The following is a 20,102-nucleotide window of genomic DNA, read 5'->3' as shown; positions in this document are numbered from 1 at the left end:
CAACTATTTAAGGAGATCCAACAGTCCGTTCATGAAATACAAAACAATCTTGTTTATTGACACTTTTACAAACACGTTCCTCCAGCAGGAACCACTAAGTTGGTCTTTAGAGCAACAGCATCACATGGATCGGGGAGGTGGAGATTAGAGCTGCTGTCCTCGTTAATCCCACCGCTGCTTCCTCTGGCTGGACGAGATCCGTCTGCAGGAAGTTAAATCATAACCGTCATGACAGGTGACTTCAGATCCCACCTGCACCGGGCCTCGCAGTGACACGTGGTGGGCATGACTCCAAACGTCAAACATGGACCTGAAAGGTGCTGGAGGTGATGAACTCACCAGTGATCCACATCTGCATCCTCAAACTGCCCCGCCTCCATCGCTGCAGCATCCACCTCCATCCCATCTGGGACAACACACACACACACACACACACACACACACACACACACACACACACACACACACGTTAGTGTTCACACACAGCGCCGCTGATCCGAGCAGCAGAAACCGTTACTCCTGCCCCTTCACGGGGACCCCAGGTGCTGAACAACGACAACACAGTAAAAGGCTGAAATTCAACATTTAAAACATTAAAACACGAGAGCAACAGCTAAGAACCAGAACCAGAACCAGACCCGAGATGGACCTTCAGCCTGGCTCTACACGAGCGCAGCGATGGGGACCGTTTCATTTCTGGGGGGTCTTGGTTCCAAAGCCGAGGAACCAGAACCTCTAAGGCACGATCACCTCTGGACTTGGGCTGTGGCTGCAGAACCACTGGGAGGTCGCTCTGACCCGAACGTGGCGATCATGCAGAAACATAGCGGGTCAGCAGTGAGGCTATAGGTGGGCTTGTTCCAGACAGAGACCGGATCTTAGGACAGGGGTTCACTGGTAACCAGTCCAGAGCAGCAGCTTTCTGGAGCAGCTGCAGCCGGGTCAGTAAGGACCGGCTCAGGCCAGCAAGCAGAGACCTGGAGGTCATAAACGCCTCGGCCACAGTTCCCAACTCCTGCGGTAAAAACCGCACGAACAACAGAATCCACCTGCAGAGTCTGGCTGAACACCCAGGTGTGTGTCCCGGACTCGTCGCTGCGGAGACAGGTCCGGTCCATGGAGCTGCTGGTCATCGCAGGTAAAAGCACCGCTTCAGAGGTCAGACGGGTTTCTTTTACGGATGCTTCAGTAAAAACAAACGCGACGGTGGCGGAGGACCGAGTCCCCGCAGCAGAACCGGAGGGTTGCAGGTCCAAGTCCTGCTCAGTCCATCAGCTGTGGTGTCCTTGGGCAAGACACTTGACCCCGCTGTTGGGGGCACCTGTGTACGGAAAAGTGAGACCCTCTAGGGAGGCCCCGCCTTTCTCTTATCTGATTGGCTGGAAGGGCTCTGCTACAACTGACGTCCTCCTGCCACCAGCAGACCCGCGTTCCAGGGTCAGTACCGGACCAGAACTGGGTTACAGGCCAGGGTCAGTACCGGACCAGAACTGGGTTACAGGCCAGGGTCAGTACCGGACCAGAACTGGGTTACAGGCCAGGGTCAGTACCGGACCAGAACTGGGTTACAGGCCAGGGTCAGTACCGGACCAGAACTGGGTTACAGGCCAGGGTCAGTACCGGACCAGAACTGGGTTACACGCCAGGGTCAGTACCGGACCAGAACTGGGTTACAGGCCAGGGTCAGTACCGGACCAGAACTGGGTTACAGGCCAGGGTCAGTACCGGACCAGAACTGGGTTACACGCCAGGGTCAGTACCGGACCAGAACTGGGTTACACGCCAGGGTCAGTACCGGACCAGAACTGGGTTACAGGCCAGGGTCAGTACCGGACCAGGCAACTTTTTCAGACCTCTTCCTCAGAAGTCCGACTGGGACAAGGTGATACTACGGACTGATTGGGTTCGGGTGAGCGGGAAACGAGAGAGCGGTGTGTGTCCTCTGAGCAGCCAACATCTCTGCACAGAGCTCTCGCCACAGCTGCTCAATGGGAGGAGAGCAGACAGCGTGTGTGTGTGTGTGTGTGTGTGTGTGTGTGTGTGTGTGTGTGTGTGTGTGTGTGTTTTATGAGGTACTGGTCCTTCCAGTGAGCTTTGCAGATGTGGGAAAATGTCATCAGGCAGTAATCGTTGTTAAATTCATAATTATTCTGGGAGAGAGACCAACTCTTATCTGCCCCTGGGAGCCCCGTAATGCATAGCGTCATTTCAACATGGGGGTGTCCGCGACACGGTTTACATGCAGGTAGCGGCGCTGCGGCTGCTTTATATAGCGACTCGTTGCGTTCTCCCTCAACCCAAATCCTCGGATCACGCATTTTAGCTAAAACGCTAACGTTAGCTTGCCTTGCGTTGACTGTAGAGTTGTGGGTGATGGTCACGCAGATGTGTCATGAGATTGAAGCGTTGCTGCCTTTCACAGACACTTTTTCTGCACGTGCTGCAAACAGGATAGCCGTCTTCTATCAGCTGTCCCTCGGCATTCTTCATATATCCAAAACATGCCCGTACTTCCCACTTTGTCTTCTTTGAGGGATAATAAATGTCCTGAGCGCTGCCGTCTCCTCCTTTGACCATTATTCCAGCTTTAGCTTCAAGAAAGTTTTGGTTGTAAACAACAAAGTGCGCATGTGCCGCCGGCAACTTCAGCAGATGGTACGGTGGCTGGTAAGGGTCACCGCGCCTACGCCGCAGCCACGGTAATCCACCGAGATGATATAGTTTTTTTAAAAACAAGACGGTTATTATTATTATCAACTTTTTTACCGGGGTTTACCGCTACACCGGTTACCATGACAACCCTAGTCCAAATTTTAGAAACGTTCCATAAAGATTATGAATGTGATGTCATCACGTGACGGCGCGCCGAGAGAACAATGGCGGCTCACGCCTGTTAACAGAGAAAACGACGCGCTTTCTGGTGGAAATAGCTGCCAGCCTTCCCCAGATGCCGCCACTAGCACCAAAGTACCCGTGGGGGTGGTAGAACCCTAGAGGGTACTATATAAATAAAGCATTTACCAAAGTAAAACAGCTGAATAATGAACTTTCCTTCAGTTTTAAATGACATTCATCTAAATCATCACCTCAAATAAACTTGTTTTTACCCTAAACGCACGAGCAGACCGCTGTAAGCCGCACCTGTAGAGCACCCTCCCACACATGAACCCTTTCTGATGATTGGCTGTTTTCTACTTCAACTCTTATGATGATGCTTCCATCTGGGATCTTCTACTAGTCACAAAAGGACTTCTAATAAGAATCCATCAGAAAAATGAAAGCTGACAAACCATCGAACTCCGCCTTGGTTTCTTCGGTTCTGACTCCAGCCATGTGGTACTGCTGAGCCACGGACTGGGCCAGCATCCCCTCCAGCCTCTCCAGCGTGGCTTGACCCTCTTGTGTCAGCGCCGATAAACCCTCGTCACACGTGTAGAAGGTGGGTATGTCGGCGTGGCCGTGCTCTAACCGGGTACAGAAACAGCAGCAGTGGGTAAACAGTTTATATTTTCAGAGTGTGTGTAAGATCTGGATGTTCACCTGCTTCTGCAGATGTCAGGTCCACGAGGAGAAAAACCAAACGTGTCCAGAGAAAAAGAACAGAATGAGTTGAGGGTTGAATATCGTGAGTCGTTCCTAATGGCAGTTACCCACCGGCCTCCTCCACGTCGTACTCCTCCCCCTCAAAGTCGTTATCAGATTCGTCGTCTTCTGGGTCCGGGTGCAGGGCCTGGCACTCGCACATGGCTGAGAACATGGACTCCACTGTGAGGAGAACCAAGGACCAGGGTTAGGGCACGTTCCTTTTTACCAGCCACCATCACAGCTGGCTCCAGATGTTGTCAAGCACCTTGGGGGGTTGTAGACCCCAAGATGGCGCCGTACAACTGCAGACCATTTAGTTTTGCCCAGTTAACTTCCAGCTGAGCTCTCGTTCTTCTGCTGTGCAGGGGTGTAATATATATTTAGCCACCAGAGGGCACAAGAGGGCCACCATCAAAACCACAGAAGCGCTCCTTTAACTAAACATATAAAAATGTTTTTTAACTTTGTGCATCACAATAAAATAACATTACATGTCGTTAATAAAATACCCGAGTCCTAAAACTGCGTGACAAGTTACGGATTGTTGACGATGGTCACAGCAGCTGGAGCACAACTAGATTCGTACCCTTTAGTCCGGCACCTATGCACCAGAAACCTGCGACCAGAGGGCAGAAGCACAAAGCGGCTCTGCAGGGGGTGCAGAAGCAATCCTCTTCACCTGGCTCATACACTGGTCTGTGGCCTAGCAAGCAGACGACCTGGCCACTTAACCATCTCATCAAGTGATGACTTGTTTCAGATTTGCTTAGTCAAACCATGACAACAATAGGAGTGGTAAAGCATGGTCATTATGGTCCTATCGTCTCCTTGAGCAGTGACCAGGAGCTCACGTCATTGATCGGTTTAGGAATAGGGACAACTGCATCCTTCCACATTCTGGGCACCTTTTGTAGCCCTAAAGGTTCATGAAACAAATGGCACAAGCTAGGACCTAGTTCATGTGGGTCCGCGACCACTTGTATTTTATTGATTTTAAGTGTCGTAAGGACCTTCCTCATGTCCTGCAACCCCGTGTCTGCTTAAGGGAACCCCAGGCGTTCCCTCTCTGTGCTAAAGTCCATACAACCAAAGCAGCATCAGCAGGTTCCTCATCAGAGGTCAGACGGTACTGTGGACCTCTTTTCCTTGACCAGCAACAACTTTCATGCTTGTCGAAGCTGAACCTCGTTTGTCTGCTGCCATCTTATTTTATTTATTTATTTACTTGAATGAGTTTTCTTTAAACAACAACTTCAAATTGAGCTTTAGAAACTAAATACCGTAAATCCTCTAATATTAGCCTGTATTTAATTAACTGCCGGGTCTAATATTTTGGCCGGTGTCGGAGTCGGCGGAGGTGAATAATGGCCGGTCTCTTATTGTGGCCGGGTGGAATGTGGTAACAAGCAAGTACGGGGGGCGGTTGTGTCATCCGTCTCACTTCTGATTTGCCAGTGATAGACCGCGAGGGTAACTTTAACCGTGCGGAGACGAAGAGGAGGCGAAAATTTGATATCAAGTTCAAAGAGAACGTGCTGATTATGCTGCAGAACACTCTGGGGAGCAGTAGCAGGGGTTGTATGAACTAGTCACTAGTCGACTTCACCGCTCTATAGTGACTTGTTATGCCTGTCATCGACTAGTCGCTGTCACGTGATAAGGACCGGCAAGATGCAGCCCTCGGAAAAGACAGCAGCCTGCTGTCAGCAGGTGACAAGCTCCTGCGCGTCGGGAGGCAACGCGCTGTGCCAGAGCGTCGGTACCGACACCCGCCGTAAAACGGACATTTAACCAAATTGTGACCTTTACCCTCTTGCAATTTAACCTTCCCCTCACCCCCATCCTAACCTTAACCAGCGTGCGCATGCAAAGCTCTGATTGTTGACGCGCTCCAGACATCTGCGTCCTGAGCACGGCCACAGTAACATTATCAAATCAGGTGTCGCCACCTCAAAAACTAATTTAACACGCGATCGTTCATGTTGGCTCATTTCCTTTTAGGTTTTCTGTCTTTTATTCTTTTATTTGTGCCTGATGCGTTTCGCTGCTGTGGATCGGGGCGCATCACCTGTTTTGTCCTCGGTGACGGACCTCACCGATGAGGCCGGCGAGCACTCCGCTGTTTTAGCGGTCAGTAGATCTTTTAGAACTGCAGTTCAAAGGTAACTCATGAGGTGAATATATATGAACCCAGGTAGCAGTTTCTCTTTAGGATTGAGAGGAGATGCAGGAAGATAATAAACAGGCAGGACAGAAAAATAGTCAAATAAAAACAAGTTAGTTTTGTACCTGCTGGTTGCAACAAACAGACACCATTGAAGGTAATCAGAAGTGAGGAACAGAAAATGAAATAATTATTTTAATGTTTAGAGCAGCAGGAACTCCGAGAGGCTGCAGGCGCATCAGTGAGTTTGCTGCCGCTGCGCAGGGGGAGGGGGGGGGGGGCTGAAGCAGAAACTACCGTTGTTAAAAGAAATGCGTTTAACTTTGAAAATGTGGGCGCATTTTTAATCGTCAAAAACTCCAGCGAACCATTAGTTCATTTTGCTCAAATAGAAATAGAGGCCTGCCTCTAATTCTGGTCCTCCTTCCAATAAAGGCCTGGAGCTTGATGAGCTTGAGTCAAATACAGGCCCGGGCCTGTATTAGAGGATTTACGGTAAACAGGATCTTTCATGGATGTAAATTCAAAGAGTCTGAGTACCCGGCCCGGAGGGTTACCCGGGTCCCACCTTGGAGCCAGGCCTGGGGTTGGGGCCCATGAGCGAGCGCCTGGTGGCCGGGCTTTCGCCCATGGGGCCCGGCCGGGCCCAACCCGAACCGGATACATGGGCTCATCCAACTGTGGACCCACCACCCGCAGGAGGAACATGAAGGGTCCGGTGCAATGTGGATCGGGTGGCAGACCAAGGCGGGAGCCTTGGCGGTCCGATCCCCGGACAAGAATACTGGTTTTTGGGACATGGAACGTCACCTCGCTGGCAGGGAAGGAGCAGGAGCTTACGGCAGAGGTTGAGCGGTACCGGCTAGATATAGTCGGACTCACCTCGACACATAGCATTGGCTCTGGAACCCAAGTCCTTGAGAGGGGTTGGATACTCTCCTTTGCTGGAGTTGCTCCAGGTGAGAGGTGGAGGGCTGGGGTTGGCTTTTTGTTAGCCCCAAGACTCTCTGCCTGTGTGTTGGGGTTTACCCCGGGGGACGAGAGGGTAGCTTCCCTGCGCCTTCGGGTCGGGAAACGGGTCCTGACTGTTTGTGCTTATGGGCCAAATGTCAGTTCAGAGTACCCACCCTTTTTGGAGTCCCTGGGACGTGTGCTAGATAGTGCTCCATCAGGGGACTCCATTGTCCTGCTGGGGGACTTCAATGCTCACGTGGGCAATGACAGCATGACCTGGAGGGGTGCGATTGGGAGGAACGGCCCGCCTGATCTGAACTCAAGTGGTGTTTCGTTATTGGACTTCTGTGCAAGCCGCAGTTTGGCCATAACGAACACCATGTTCGAACATAAGGATGCCCATCGGTACACTTGGTACCAGGGCAGCCTAGGTCACAGGTCGATGACAGACTTTGTAGTTGTATCATATGACCTGCGGCCGTATGTTTTGGACACCCGAGTGAAGAGAGGAGCGGAGCTGTCAACTGATCCCCACCTGGTGGTGAGTTGGATCAGATGGCAGAGGAAAATGCCGCGTAGACCTGGCAGACCCAAACGCATAGTGAGGGTCTGCTGGGAACGCCTGGCAGAAGAACCTGTTAAGACGGTCTTCAACTCCCACCTCCGGCAGAGCTTTGACCGCGTCCCGAGAGCAGTGGGGGACATTGACTCCGAGTGGGCCTTGTTCCACTCTGCGATTGTTGAGGCGGCTGTTGCTAGCTGTGGTCGCAAGGTGGCCGGTGCCAGTCGTGGTGGCAACCCCTGTACCCGCTGGTGGACACCAGAGGTTCGGGGAGCCGTCAGGCGGAAGGAGGAGGCCTACAGGGCGTGGCTGGTCTGTGGGTCTCCGGAGGCAGCAGACAGGTACCGGATAGCCAAACGGGGTGCAGCAGTGGCAGTTGCCGAAGCAAAATCTCGGGCGTGGGAGGAGTTTGGTGAGGCCATGGAGAAAGACCATCTATCGGCTCCAAAGAGGTTCTGGCAAACTGTCCGGCGCCTCAGGATAGGAAGGCAGCAACTCACTCACACTGTTTACAGTGGGGATGGGGAGCTGCTGACGTCAATGGGGCTATAGTCGGGTGGTGGAAGGAATACTTTGAGGAGCTCCTCAAACCCACCTATGCGCATTCCGAGGAAGAACCAGAGCCGGGAGACCTGGGGATGGACTGTCCAATCTCGGGGGCAGAAGTTGCTGAGGTAGTCAAACAACTACACAGCGGCGGAGCCCCGGGGGCGAATGAGGTTTGTCCTGGGTATCTCAAGGCTATGGATGTTGTAGGGCTGTCATGGTTGATACGTCTCTGCAACATTGCGTGGTCATCGGGGGCAGTTCCTGTGGAGTGGCAGACCGGGGTGGTGGTCCCCATCTTTAAGAAGGGTGACCTGAGGGTGTGTTCCAACTATAGGGGGATCACACTCCTCAGCCTCCCTGGAAAGGTCTACTCCAAGGTACTGGAGAGGAGGGTCCGATCGATAGTTGAATCTCAGATTGAGGAGGAGCAATGTGGTTTTCGTCCTGGCCGTGGAACTGTGGACCAGCTCTATACCCTTGCAAGGGTGATGGAGGGGGCATAGGAGTTTGCTCAACCAATCCACAAGAGTTTTGTGGATTTGGAGAAGGCTTATGACCGTGTCCCCAGGGGCACCCTGTGGGGGACGCTCCAGGAGTATGGGGTGGGTGGCTTTCTGTTAAGGGCCATTCAGTCCCTTTACCAGAGGAGCGTGAGTTTGGTCCACATAGCCGGTGGTAAGCCGGACCTGTTCCCGGTGAGGGTTGGACTCCGCCAGGGCTGCCCTTTGTCACCGGTTCTGTTCATTACCTTTATGGACAGAATTTCTAGGTGCAGCCGTGGTGTGGAGTGTGTCGAGTTTGGTGGCAGGAAAATCTCGTCTCTGCTTTTTGCGGATGATGTGGTCCTCCTAGCTTCATCCAGCTCTGACCTTCAGCTCTTGCTGGGTAGGTTCGCGGCCGAGTGGGATGAGGATCAGCACCTCCAAATCTGAGACCATGGTTCTCGACCGGAAAAGGGCGGCTTGCCAACTCCGGGTCGGGGGAGAGGTCCTACCTCAAGTGGAGGAGTTTAAGTATCTCGGGGTCTTGTTCACGAGTGAGGGTAGGAGGGATCGGGAGATCGACAGGCGGATTGGTTCAGCATCTGCAGTGATGCGGACGCTGAGCCGATCTGTTGTGGTGAAGAGGGAGCTGAGCCAGAAAGCCAGGCTCTCAATTTACCGGTCGATCTACGTCCCAATCCTCACCTATGGTCATGAGCTTTGGGTAATGACCGAAAGAACGAGATCGCAGATCCAAGCGGCCGAAATGAGTTTCCTCCGTAGGGTGGCCGGGCTCAGCCTTAGAGATAGGGTGAGGAGCTCGGACATTCGGGAGGGACTCGAAGTAGAACCGCTGCTCCTCCAGATCGAAAGGAGCCAGTTGAGGTGGTTTGGGCATCTGGTCAGGATGCCTCCTGGACATCTCCCTAGGGAGGTGTTTCGGGCATGTCCTGCCGGCAGGAGGCCCCCGGGTTGACCCAGGACACGTTGGAGAGGTTACGTCTCCAATCTGGTCCGGGAACGCCTTGGGGTCCTGCCGTAGGAGCTGGTGGACAAGGCCGGGGAGAGGACGGTCTGGAGCTCCCTAGTTGGGATGCTGCCCCCGCGATCCGGACCCGGATAAGCGGAGGAAGACTATGACGAAACTAAATAAATGACAGATGAAACAAGATAAATAAACATGTTTGGACTGGTGTGTTGTTTGTTTGAACCCATTTGTCTCGTTTCAGAAGTTCTGCTGCTGAAAACACTAAAACATTAAGAATCCTCAACTTACAACAAACATGTTGGACGTTCATTTATATTTGCTGATAATAACATTATTATTATTATCTAGGGCTGGGATGATAAACAAATCAATTAATCGTACGATAGATTAATTCATTTCCTCAGCCTCAATATATCAACGTAAAGCAATGTACAACTCTATTATTATTATTATTATTATTATTATTATTATTATTTATTGTCCTTAATGAAGTGTAGTTTGGTTGTTGACACTGGATGGGCCGTTGTATTTGTTGTTTTGGAGAGAGAGGGTCCATTTTATTGTTTTTAGTGCAGAGAACAGAGTGAAAGTCCTTTTTTATTTATTTATTTAGAAGTCGTAGACATTCTGATGTTAAATAAAGGTTTAATTGGAGCATTTTAATGGGTTTACTTGCATTATTAAGACATATTAACATTACACAAGTGATTAATTTGGTCTAAAAAATGTCAATAATATTATCATCAATAATTTGTTGGACAATATATACTCCAGCAAAAGTTGTTATCGTCCCAGGTCTATGATTATCTATGTCAAACATGAGAAACCCACTTTAAATAGGGGCGGGGCTTAGATTTCACCTGTCCAGTACCTATAATGCAGCTTTGGATCTCATTCCTAAGCAGCTTCAGTCTAGCTCACACCTTCCTGCATCTAGTCAGCACAACGACTCATCAGGGGATGGAGAGGAGGGATACTCAGAGTAGTTTCTGCTCGTTAAACAACAACAGACAGCTGCAGCTTATGAGCTTGACTCTCCCATATTCCAGTCAGAACTGACAAAGCTCCTCGGATGAGAAGTGAAACGTCTTCAAGAAACCAAAGAAGTCCAACTGCCTTTATCTGAACCCTTTTGGACACCATGACCTGGAGGACTGAGAACCTTCACCAGCTTATCGCTGGAAGAAAGATTTAGATGATTCTTTTTGTATGATGCTGTGTTTGTTGTTTGGTAGAGGGACGCATCAACGGCTCGTATTAAACCCGGTTAAAGTGGTAAAAAGAAGCCCGTCCTTGTTTCTGTTGGGGTGTTTGCTTTAAGCAAGACGGTTCGTAGCTGAACATCAGCTACCGGGGTTCTCTTTAAGGTGTTTGAGTAGGAAACTGAATGAATTTGCTCCCAGCCAGAGGTCACATGATCCATTAATGCTGTCACTTTCGTTTTCCTTAAACATCCATTCTTTATGGACAAGGACTTTATTTTAATGTTTAATTTGCTGTTTTTCTTTGTTTTAAGGTGGATCACTACTGAATCAGAATCAGAATGACTGTTTAACTACATTATGTGATCCTTGGATGATTGCTGGCTGTGCAGCGCTTTGTTCAGCTCGCATGCTGTTTAAAGGTTGAACATGTAACACGGACACTGGCGAACTCTGGTGTTCAGAGGTGGTACTGCAACAACAGAACTAATTCTCCAGCTGCTGGGATGTTGGGTCACTGCAGACCATTCGTACAGGGTAAGGACTCGTTTCTACTAACGAGTTTATTTTACATCAGTATTTACCGTCAGAACATCTCATGGGCTCAGAATCAGCTGCTCACTTTACACAGTCCCAGCCTGCCTTGCTGAGAAGGTGTTAGTGTAGCAGTGCCCTCTAGTGGCTGGTTGGTGTAAACATAAAGCTTTTAAAGGTGAAACTGTACATTGAGTCTGCACCCCTCTGAAAGCCCTGTGGAGGTATTATAGCTTTTTATTAAAATGTTCTATATTCTAACTTTAAATGGGATATATCGTAGAAAATGGTATGGTATTCTTTTTTACTTAATACTTAGTCCACACAAGCTGATCAGAGGTCCCCAGTAGCATAAACAGTGCTATTAAACCATTTCACTGAAAGCAGGAACCTTTAACCTGCTGCAGCAGCTCCGCATGGACCTGAGCTGGTCACCTGACGTCTCTAGGGAGCGTGCTGAAGAGGTTCTGGACCTTAAGACAGACTCACAGGTGTTTAGATGTGGTCCTGGGTTAGGGTTAGGATGTGAAGCAGGTGCTGGTGAACGAGCACTACTTCAGCCGAAGTTGTAACATCAGAAAACATTTCTCCAACAGTAACAATCAGAAGTCTACCTGCCTCTCTGAAAGGTACAAGGTTTCTCCACATTGTGCTCTTGTGCACAATGTGGAGTGGGCCACGCGCTCCGAGCTTCTCCTCAGCACGCCGCTTACTCACACCATCAGCGGCAAGATGAGGAGAAAGAGTGAGATAGTGCTCAGATGGAGATCTTTTCCCTCTGAGATTGTTGTTTGTGCGTAAAATGTAAAATATTTGCACACCCGCACGAGTCATTAAGTTACGCACTGCCCAACAAAAACGAGACAAATCGCCACATGTGAAAACAAGCATAACGGCTCAGCCTATCACCAATGGTCGAATATTTCACCCAACCCTAGCTGGAGGTGGAGCTTAAACTTTTAAGTGAAACAATAAAATCTAGAATGAGGTGGAAAAGTGCATTTATGTCAGTAAACTAGCTCAGACTGAGAAACCATCTACAGGCTCAGGAACCCTCTGCAGGTGTTGTGGATACATCAGCGTGACACTTGGAGTGTAACCACCTACAGGGCTGTACGCTAACATCTTTAACTTATAGCACTGGTGCTATGAAGGTCGTAGGTCGTGATGCACCGCCTAAAAAGTTTGTTACAATCTCAAAAAACAAAAGTAGATCTTATAAGGACTTAAACACGCTGACCAACACCAGTGCATGTAATTAAACAACCACCAGAGCAGATTCCTGGTAGCGCGAGTCTCACTCACGTACAGTGGGGCAAAAAAGTATTTAGTCAGCCACCGATTGTGCAAGTTCTCCCACTTAAAATGATGACAGAGGTCAGTAATTTACATCATAGGTACACTTCAACTGTGAGAGACAGAATGTGAAAAAAAATCCATGAATTGACATGGCAGAATTTTTAAAGAATTTATTTGTAAATCAGGGTGGAAAATAAGTATTTGGTCAATAACAAAAATTCATCTCAATACTTTGTAACATAACCTTTGTTGGCAATAACAGAGGTCAAACGATTACTATAGGTCTTTACCAGGTGTGCACACACAGCAGCTGGTATTTTGGCCCATTCCTCCATGCAGATCTTCTCGAGAGCAGTGATGTTTTGGGGCTGTCGCCGAGCAACATGGACTTTCAACTCCCTCCACAGATTTTCTGTGGGGTTGAGGTCTGGAGACTGGCTAGGCCACTCCAGGACTTTCAAATGCTTCTTACGGAGCCACTCCTTTGTTGCCCGGGCGGTGTGTTTGGGATCATTGTCGTGTTGGAAGACCCAGCCACGTTTCATCTTCAAAGCTCTCGCTGATGGAAGGAGGTTTTGGCTCAGAATCTCACGATACATGGCCCCATTCATTCTGTCCTTAACACGGATCAGTCGTCCTGTCCCCTTAGCAGAAAAACAGCCCCAAAGCATGATGTTCCCACCCCCATGCTTCACAGTAGGTATGGTGTTCTTGGGATGCAACTCAGTATTCTTCTTCCTCCAAACACGACGAGTTGAGTTTATACCAAAAAGTTCTGCTTTGGTTTCATCTGACCACATGACATTCTCCCAATCCTCTGCTGTATCATCCATGTGCTCTCTGGCAAACTTCAGACGGGCCTGGACATGCACTGGCTTCAGCAGCGGAACACGTCTGGCACTGCAGGATTTGATTCCCTGCCGTTGTAGTGTGTTACTGATGGTGACCTTTGTTACTGTGGTCCCAGCTCTCTGCAGGTCATTCACCAGGTCCCCCTGTGTGGTTCTGGGATTCTTGCTCACCGTTCTCATGATCATTTTGACCCCACGGGATGAGATCTTGCGTGGAGCCCCAGATCGAGGGAGATTATCAGTGGTCTTGTATGTCTTCCATTTTCTGATAATTGCTCCCACAGTTGATTTTTTCACACCAAGCTGCTTACCTATTGTAGATTCACTCTTCCCAGTCTGGTGCAGGTCTACAATTCTTTTCCTGGTGTCCTTCGAAAGCTCTTTGGTCTTGGCCATAGTGGAGTTTGGAGTCTGACTGTTTGAGGCTGTGGACAGGTGTCTTTTACACAGATAATGACTTCAAACAGGTGCCATTAATACAGGTAATGAGTGGAGGACAGAAAAGCTTCTTAAAGAAGACGTTACAGGTCTGTGAGAGATAGAGATTTTCCTTGTTTGAAGTGACCAAATACTTATTTTCCACCCTGATTTACAAATAAATTCTTTAAAAATCCTGCCATGTGAATTCATGGATTTTTTTCACATTCTGTCTCTCACAGTTGAAGTGTACCTATGATGTAAATTACTGACCTCTGTCATCATTTTAAGTGGGAGAACTTGCACAATCGGTGGCTGACTAAATACTTTTTTGCCCCACTGTACGTTACTATAAAGCTGATTCTGAAATATCTTCAGACGTTCTTGTCAGTGTCATTCCTAAAAGAACGTTTTCTTTTATTCAGGTTAGTGTAGATCTGTTTATTACAGAGGTCCATCCTCAACAGCACAGACACAGAAGAGTAGACGCCACGCTGATCGCTACGGTTTGGTCTACTTTTTATGAACTGTATGGTAACCAGGATGTTTTAGCTAAGGCGTTAGCCCCGTGGAGATCTGGAGTGTTCCCAAACCCGTTCACACGCCAGAATGAGCGCTCACCTTATTATTTATCAGGCTAAATATGTGAGTTTGGTTTACGTTCACAAGAACGTAATGATCGCTCAGTGACTTGTTCAAGTACACCACCGTGTTGTATTTATAAACTTGTACCTTCTCAGACGTACCTTGGCTTGGTGCAGGTTGTTTTTGTGTCTTCTTCGTTGGTTTTTCTGTTAAAGGGTTAAAATGGGGCTCCAGCTATTAGATATTTTAATATTTGAATGTTTCAAGTGAAACAAGACCGTGGTCTGCTGCTAAAAATATGAAATAAAACAACAAAATGACGAGGCTGAAAAGTCAGACTCTTGTTATAAAAGGCTCAATAGGGAGCCGAAGTCTCCTCCCTTTCTGGTCGGCTCACGGGTCCCCGGAAGAACGGAAAATAAAAGCTAGTCAACGGGGCTAAAAGAATATTTTCTAACCCGCTTTGCCTCACGCCCTGGATCACATGTTGTACTTACATTTAAATGAAAAGTAATGATGGGGTTTCCACCACGCCAGTCACGCACTTTGAGATTCATCAGCTTGCAAAAGTTTGCTGTTAGCACTTGTGTGAAGCGCATTTGTAGTCCTGGACTTATTTTCAAACAAAGCCTAAAATATCGTTTCCCCTGTTAGAAAATAAGTCTTCTTGGTATCAACACGACTTAAAATTCACGGACATCGTATGTGAAACCTGCAGCACATAACAAGCAGAATTATAAAACAGCGTTTTAGCGCCGTTGGTCCGGAAGTAGATGGGCGTGGCTTAGGCTCCCTACAGTATGTATTAAATCTGTGCTGTACAGTTCCCTCGTTCCCACCCGATACTTATAGTTAGTTAAAGGTTTGTATTAATATCACTCTTTAGTCACTCCTGCAGCTTTATGCCCTTGTTGTGTAAAACACAGCTGAAGCAGATCAGTCTGTCTGAAGCTGATAAAACGATCAGTCTTAGGACTAAACCTACATGCTAACCGGTTAACAAGCTGATCAGCTGGTTAAAGTTAGTAACTAATTAGTTAACCAAAGCTACACCAAATCAGGCTCACTTTTGTGCTCCTGTCTTTGTTTATGATCGTGTGATTATTAAATGTGTCAGTAGATCCATTTATAACCATTATGTTTGCATGAATCCTTTCCAATATGGCAGCTGGAGTGTGGATCAAAGATCTTGTAGTAACACAACTCTTCTCCCGGCTCTTGGAGATTACAGACGCTTTAGTCCTACTCTCCTCCCCATCTTAACCCAAGGCTCTTTGTCTGTCTCTGGGTGGACGGTGCTTCTGCATTTTTTCTGGAAACTGGAAATTATTAAAGTGGACCTGGTCAGTTGGTCTCTCAACGCGATTGACAACATTTTTCAACGATGAGAACGGGAGAAGGGGCTCCCGGCTGCCCCTCTGGGACAGAGCCAGCTGGGTATATCATGGACTCCTGGAAACAGTGGGACCTGATCTGCCTCTCTCAGCTGTCTGTAGAGGATTCTGAAGACGTGTGGATATTCGTGGTGTTGGTGTCGGGATTCCTGCTCTTCGGCCTGAGTGGTTACCTGGCTTACCGGAAAATTAATGAGCTGTCGAGGAATTTTGGCTCAATCCCGGAGCTCAGGGATGGATTACACCGCGCTGTGAACGCACTAACTCATATAATTGTCGAGATGAGTCGTAAGCTTGGAACTTTGGCTGAGATTCAGGCTCTGGCACAGAAGGTGGATTCCATCAAGGAGAGAGTGGACGGATCAGCACGGACTGGGATAGATTAATTACACCATTATTGGATCTAGAGGGGTTGGAGACCAACAGAACACTAAGGCAGAGAGGAAATTATCTCTGTCTGTCCCCAAAACAAGTTCTTATCTGAATCTGGTGCCCTTGTGCCTGTGAGGCTGAAGTGATTACTCCCCCTCAGAAGAAATGTGGAATGCTGCCGTCGCCATGGCAACTCTGTCTCCCTATCCCAGCCTGGGCGGGACTGTGACCGGTGAAGGCCGTGGAATTGTTTCCAGGAGTCACTGTGCTCTCTAAACCCAACGACCTCCCTCCCCTGTCCAAACGGAGGTGATGAGCGCTGCTTATCGTGGCTGCACGCACTGATGTGAGGAGAGTCCCCAACCCTACCACCCCACCTAGTGGACACTTATGTTGTGTAATGTCGGAAGTCTGTTGCATTTCTGTCTGAGGTGTTTTTTGCAGAGCAAAGCTGCCCTCCCTGTGGAGGGTAACTCTGAAGCGCCTTTTTTTCCTCCACTTGAACCAATCCTCATATGAACCCTCTGATCTCTATTAAGGTAGCGCGACTCGGGTTGCAAATGACCACAGTGTGTCTATGAATGTATGTCTGATCTCAGAATTGTGTGTACTGAAACTCTAATTTCCCTCTGGGATTAATAAAGCATCTTTGAATTGAATTGAAGAACCATCCCCATCCCTCATGGCCACTCACACGCCGTCTTGTCGCTGGGCACAAACCGAATCTCTGTGATTGCTCCATCCTCATCGTCGTCCTCTTTGCTGCTGTCGTCATCATCATCAGCAGCACCCATCTCTGTCTCATTCTCATCTGCGATGGACGCATTAGAAAACCAACAACCATGTAATCAGGTCTAGCTTTAGGTAACAGAGTCTGGATCCTGAATCCACACAGCTCCTCTTACCGCCGACTTTGCCGTTCACCATGACGTAGAGGTGTTCCTGGGGGTAGGAGCAGACGTCTCTGGAGATGGCGTGTAGACCGATCGATGGATACTCCAGAGAGAAGCCCTTCCTCGAGTCATCGAACCACAACAGGCGTCTACAAGACAAAAGAGCCAGCTGAGAGGCGCAGGCTGAACACCAGAAGCTCTCACGCACTTCATGACTTGCAATGCTAATAAATAAAAACACGAGTAGGGTAGTGTGAGAATAAAATGTCACATCGCGGTTATTTATCCAAACTGATCATGAACACATGGAGATATAAATATAACACAAATCCCAGACACGCGGAGAAGATAAACAGGTCAAACCAAAACAAACCAGGTGTTTTATTAAGCTTCTGGTATTTCTAACTTGTAGTTTTGTGGTTTAGCTTCATTACACTGAAACAAGGCTCCTCCAGGACGACTAAGAACCACCACATGCTTCACTCACGTTTCGGCCACACACAGCGTCCCGCAACCCAGCTTCAGGCCGTCCAGCTCCGCCGTGGTGTCCGCCTGCTGGTGTCGCACTCCCTCGGTAGGAGGGTGGAGACTTTTCAGCACAACCATGGTCCAGATAACAGCTAGCTAGCTAGCTGTGACAAAGCACGAGCCGCTGTTGACAGAAAGCTGTGTCAGCTACAAATCTGGCTAATTTAACACGAGAATTTCTAAATAAACGTGTCCCAGAAAGCCGAAGAAGGAAAAACAGCCTCCGCACTTTGCCGCTTTCCCCCGGAGTTTAAGAGTAAATGTGAGGGACTCCGAAAAGCATCATAGACGATTGTAACCAAAAAAGAATATTGTTAGCCAACTGTTCCCGCCGCTCGGCCTACGTCAAGCTGAAATCTCGCGGTTTATTCCGCACGTTAAAAGCTCACGTGACCCATCAGGTCGAAGTTGGATGGCTTAGTTCCTACGTAACTTTAGTATTCATGTAAAGAAAGGTATGTGCGTACGTTTGAAGGCCATACGTAGATGCCCAGTGAGCATGATTTGGAATCGTAGGATTTCCAAGGAAGGTCCCGCCTTTCTCGCCTCTGATTGGCTGGAAGGGCTCTCACGATTGGAAAATTGCGCCGTGAGTCCGTTTGAACGATGTATGGTGGGACAAATCACAAAAATTGAATATCATCACATTTCCCCTGGCAATTTTTGGTAATTATTGAATAATATTACATATTATATTATATATTATGTCCTAATTCCTTCACAAAGTACCCTTTTTATTTTTCCTTTGTAGGAAGACAGACACCCGCGACTGTTCGACATTACAGGAACACGACAGTCCTAACACACTGTAGAACACATTTAGACCACATACATTACTATAATATACTATAGCAATAAATCTGATGTAGTAATGCAACAAGAGGACGACGATGAGGATGGAGCAATCACAGAGATTCGGTTTGTGCCCAGCGACAAGATGGCGTGTGAGTGGCCATGAGGGATGGGGATGGTTCTTCAATTCAATTAAATTCAAAGATACTTTATTAATCCCAGGGGGAAATTAGAGCTTCCGTACACACAAGCGCCTCGTGATTTTTATCTTGAGAGGCGCTATAGAAATGGTATTTTCTTCTTCTTCAACACACTGCTCTAATATAAGCATGTTTAATAACTTTAAGTCCTACAAGAAGCCCTAAACTCGAGTTGTAATATCCATTTTAAAGTGTTTATTGAAAGCTAGAATTCTGCTCCAGCTTACCTTGAAGAAAACATGCAGCTGTTTATGCTTTGAATGATGATCTATTATGTTCAGTAGAATACATTTTACAGTCATTACTTTATATTTTTATGTGAAGACAGTACATGCATCTATAACCCAGTTTATCTGGCTTCTATAGCCTGACTAATGGCAACTAAATAAAAAGAAAACTTCAATAAAACTGTATGGTCAAACACGGTAGATGAAAAAGTGTTAATGGTGAAAAAATGAACACCAAACTTGTACAACATGTATAAAAGCATGTTTAATAAAGCATTTTACCAACATTATGTTTAATCATTACATATGTGGAAATAAGCGGAATCATTCATTATGAGTAATGTACTCAACACCTAATGAAACCCTTTTGAATAACTTTATTTTGTTTTTTATTAAAATAAAATGTGTCCGTGGGTTAAAATTTGAAATTATTTATTTTAGGGTTGGATAAAATTTAAAATGTAATTTTACATTCCTATATTTTTGGTTTAGTTCAAAATTTCTATATGTACAAAAATAGTATTTTAATAATCCCTTTCTAGGCTGAATATTCTACATGGTTGGCTGTGCTGCATACAGCAATCGGTCTGAGGGAGGAATCAGAATTATGGCTTCCCCAAAGACGCAGAGAGAAGAAGAAAATGGTTGGCTCAAGTCAGCAGGAGCAACCTCACCATGACCAGAGATCACAATAACAAAAAGCTGTGTGCAGAGAGTTTAACGTGCACTCTCAAATGTTTTCTATCAAGGCTCGACATGTTCTGCTCTCAACTGCACAAGGCTGCAATTAAACTGTTAAATGTGGCAGGAAATAAACTAATACACCACTCTACAGGCACATGTTGAGGAGGGACAGTTTACTAAGCCTAGGCGAGGCAAGGTGATAATAATAATAATAATACATTTTATTTAAAAGCGCCTTTCAGGTCACTTGACAGAAAACACGTAATAAAATACAATAAAACAATAATAAAACCCAAACAAGAAAAAAAACAGAGAGAAACAGTTCAATAAAATCAGAGGTTGTAGGCAGATTTAAACATATGTGTTTAGAGTTTTGTTTTGAAAAGGGTAAAACTTGACAGGTGAGACTGTTTGTTCATCGCCCTGAACCAAGGAAGAGGAAGGACCCCGCAGTGAGAAGTACAGCAGAACCTGTCACGATACGAGGTTTGTAGGACCCAAAATGCAGGAACCCAAGATGACACGAGGCAGGTGATAATTTAAAGAAAAATCCTTTATTTTGAAGGATGAGTCCAAAAAATCAGAATAAATCCACAGGGGCTGGACGGCAAAACTCCAATAAGTCCAAAATGAAAACTAGAGACCAAAACACTAGAGACTAGAACAGAGCTGACAGAATACCACAATGGACCGACACAAGACAGAGACAAGACAGGGCTTATATACACAGGGAGGAGTAATTAGGGAAAATGGCAGCAGGCGTGTGGAGTGAGGGCTGGAGGGAAGACAGGTGAATATGATAATCTAACTGGGAAAACAGAAACACACACACACACACAC

The 20,102-nt window shown here is 47.4% G+C and overlaps 1 protein-coding gene across 1 annotated transcript; it reads right to left on the bottom strand.

The window, feature by feature from the left end:
• Nucleotides 1-32: 32 nt before the first annotated feature.
• On the bottom strand, nucleotides 33-17,697 carry clns1a (chloride channel, nucleotide-sensitive, 1A). The gene is made up of 8 exons (XM_070543728.1): nucleotides 17,319-17,697; nucleotides 16,844-16,980; nucleotides 16,633-16,749; nucleotides 3,655-3,765; nucleotides 3,541-3,546; nucleotides 3,291-3,464; nucleotides 340-406; nucleotides 33-202 (listed from the first exon to the last, which is right to left on the bottom strand). Coding segments are annotated over exons 1-8 (732 nt in total). The 5' UTR covers nucleotides 17,438-17,697; the 3' UTR covers nucleotides 33-201.
• Nucleotides 17,698-20,102: the final 2,405 nt, after the last annotated feature.

Source organism: Nothobranchius furzeri, chromosome 13, assembly GCF_043380555.1.
Source record: "Nothobranchius furzeri strain GRZ-AD chromosome 13, NfurGRZ-RIMD1, whole genome shotgun sequence".
Classification (NCBI taxonomy): Eukaryota; Metazoa; Chordata; class Actinopteri; order Cyprinodontiformes; family Nothobranchiidae; genus Nothobranchius; species Nothobranchius furzeri.
This window is presented reverse-complemented; position numbering and strand designations above follow the sequence as displayed.

Excerpts from the sequence above, each read along its gene's own strand:
- clns1a (XM_070543728.1), bottom strand. The coding sequence starts at position 17,437 with ATGGTTGTGCTGAAAAGTCTCCACCCTCCTACCGAGGGAGTGCGACAC. Across the intron at positions 3,766-16,632 it reads GCCCAGCGACAAGACGGCGT|TGGAGTCCATGTTCTCAGCC; the intron begins GTGAGTGGCCAT and ends TTCTCCTCACAG. Across the intron at positions 407-3,290 it reads AACCAAGGCGGAGTTCGATG|ATGGGATGGAGGTGGATGCT; the intron begins GTTTGTCAGCTT and ends GTGTTGTCCCAG.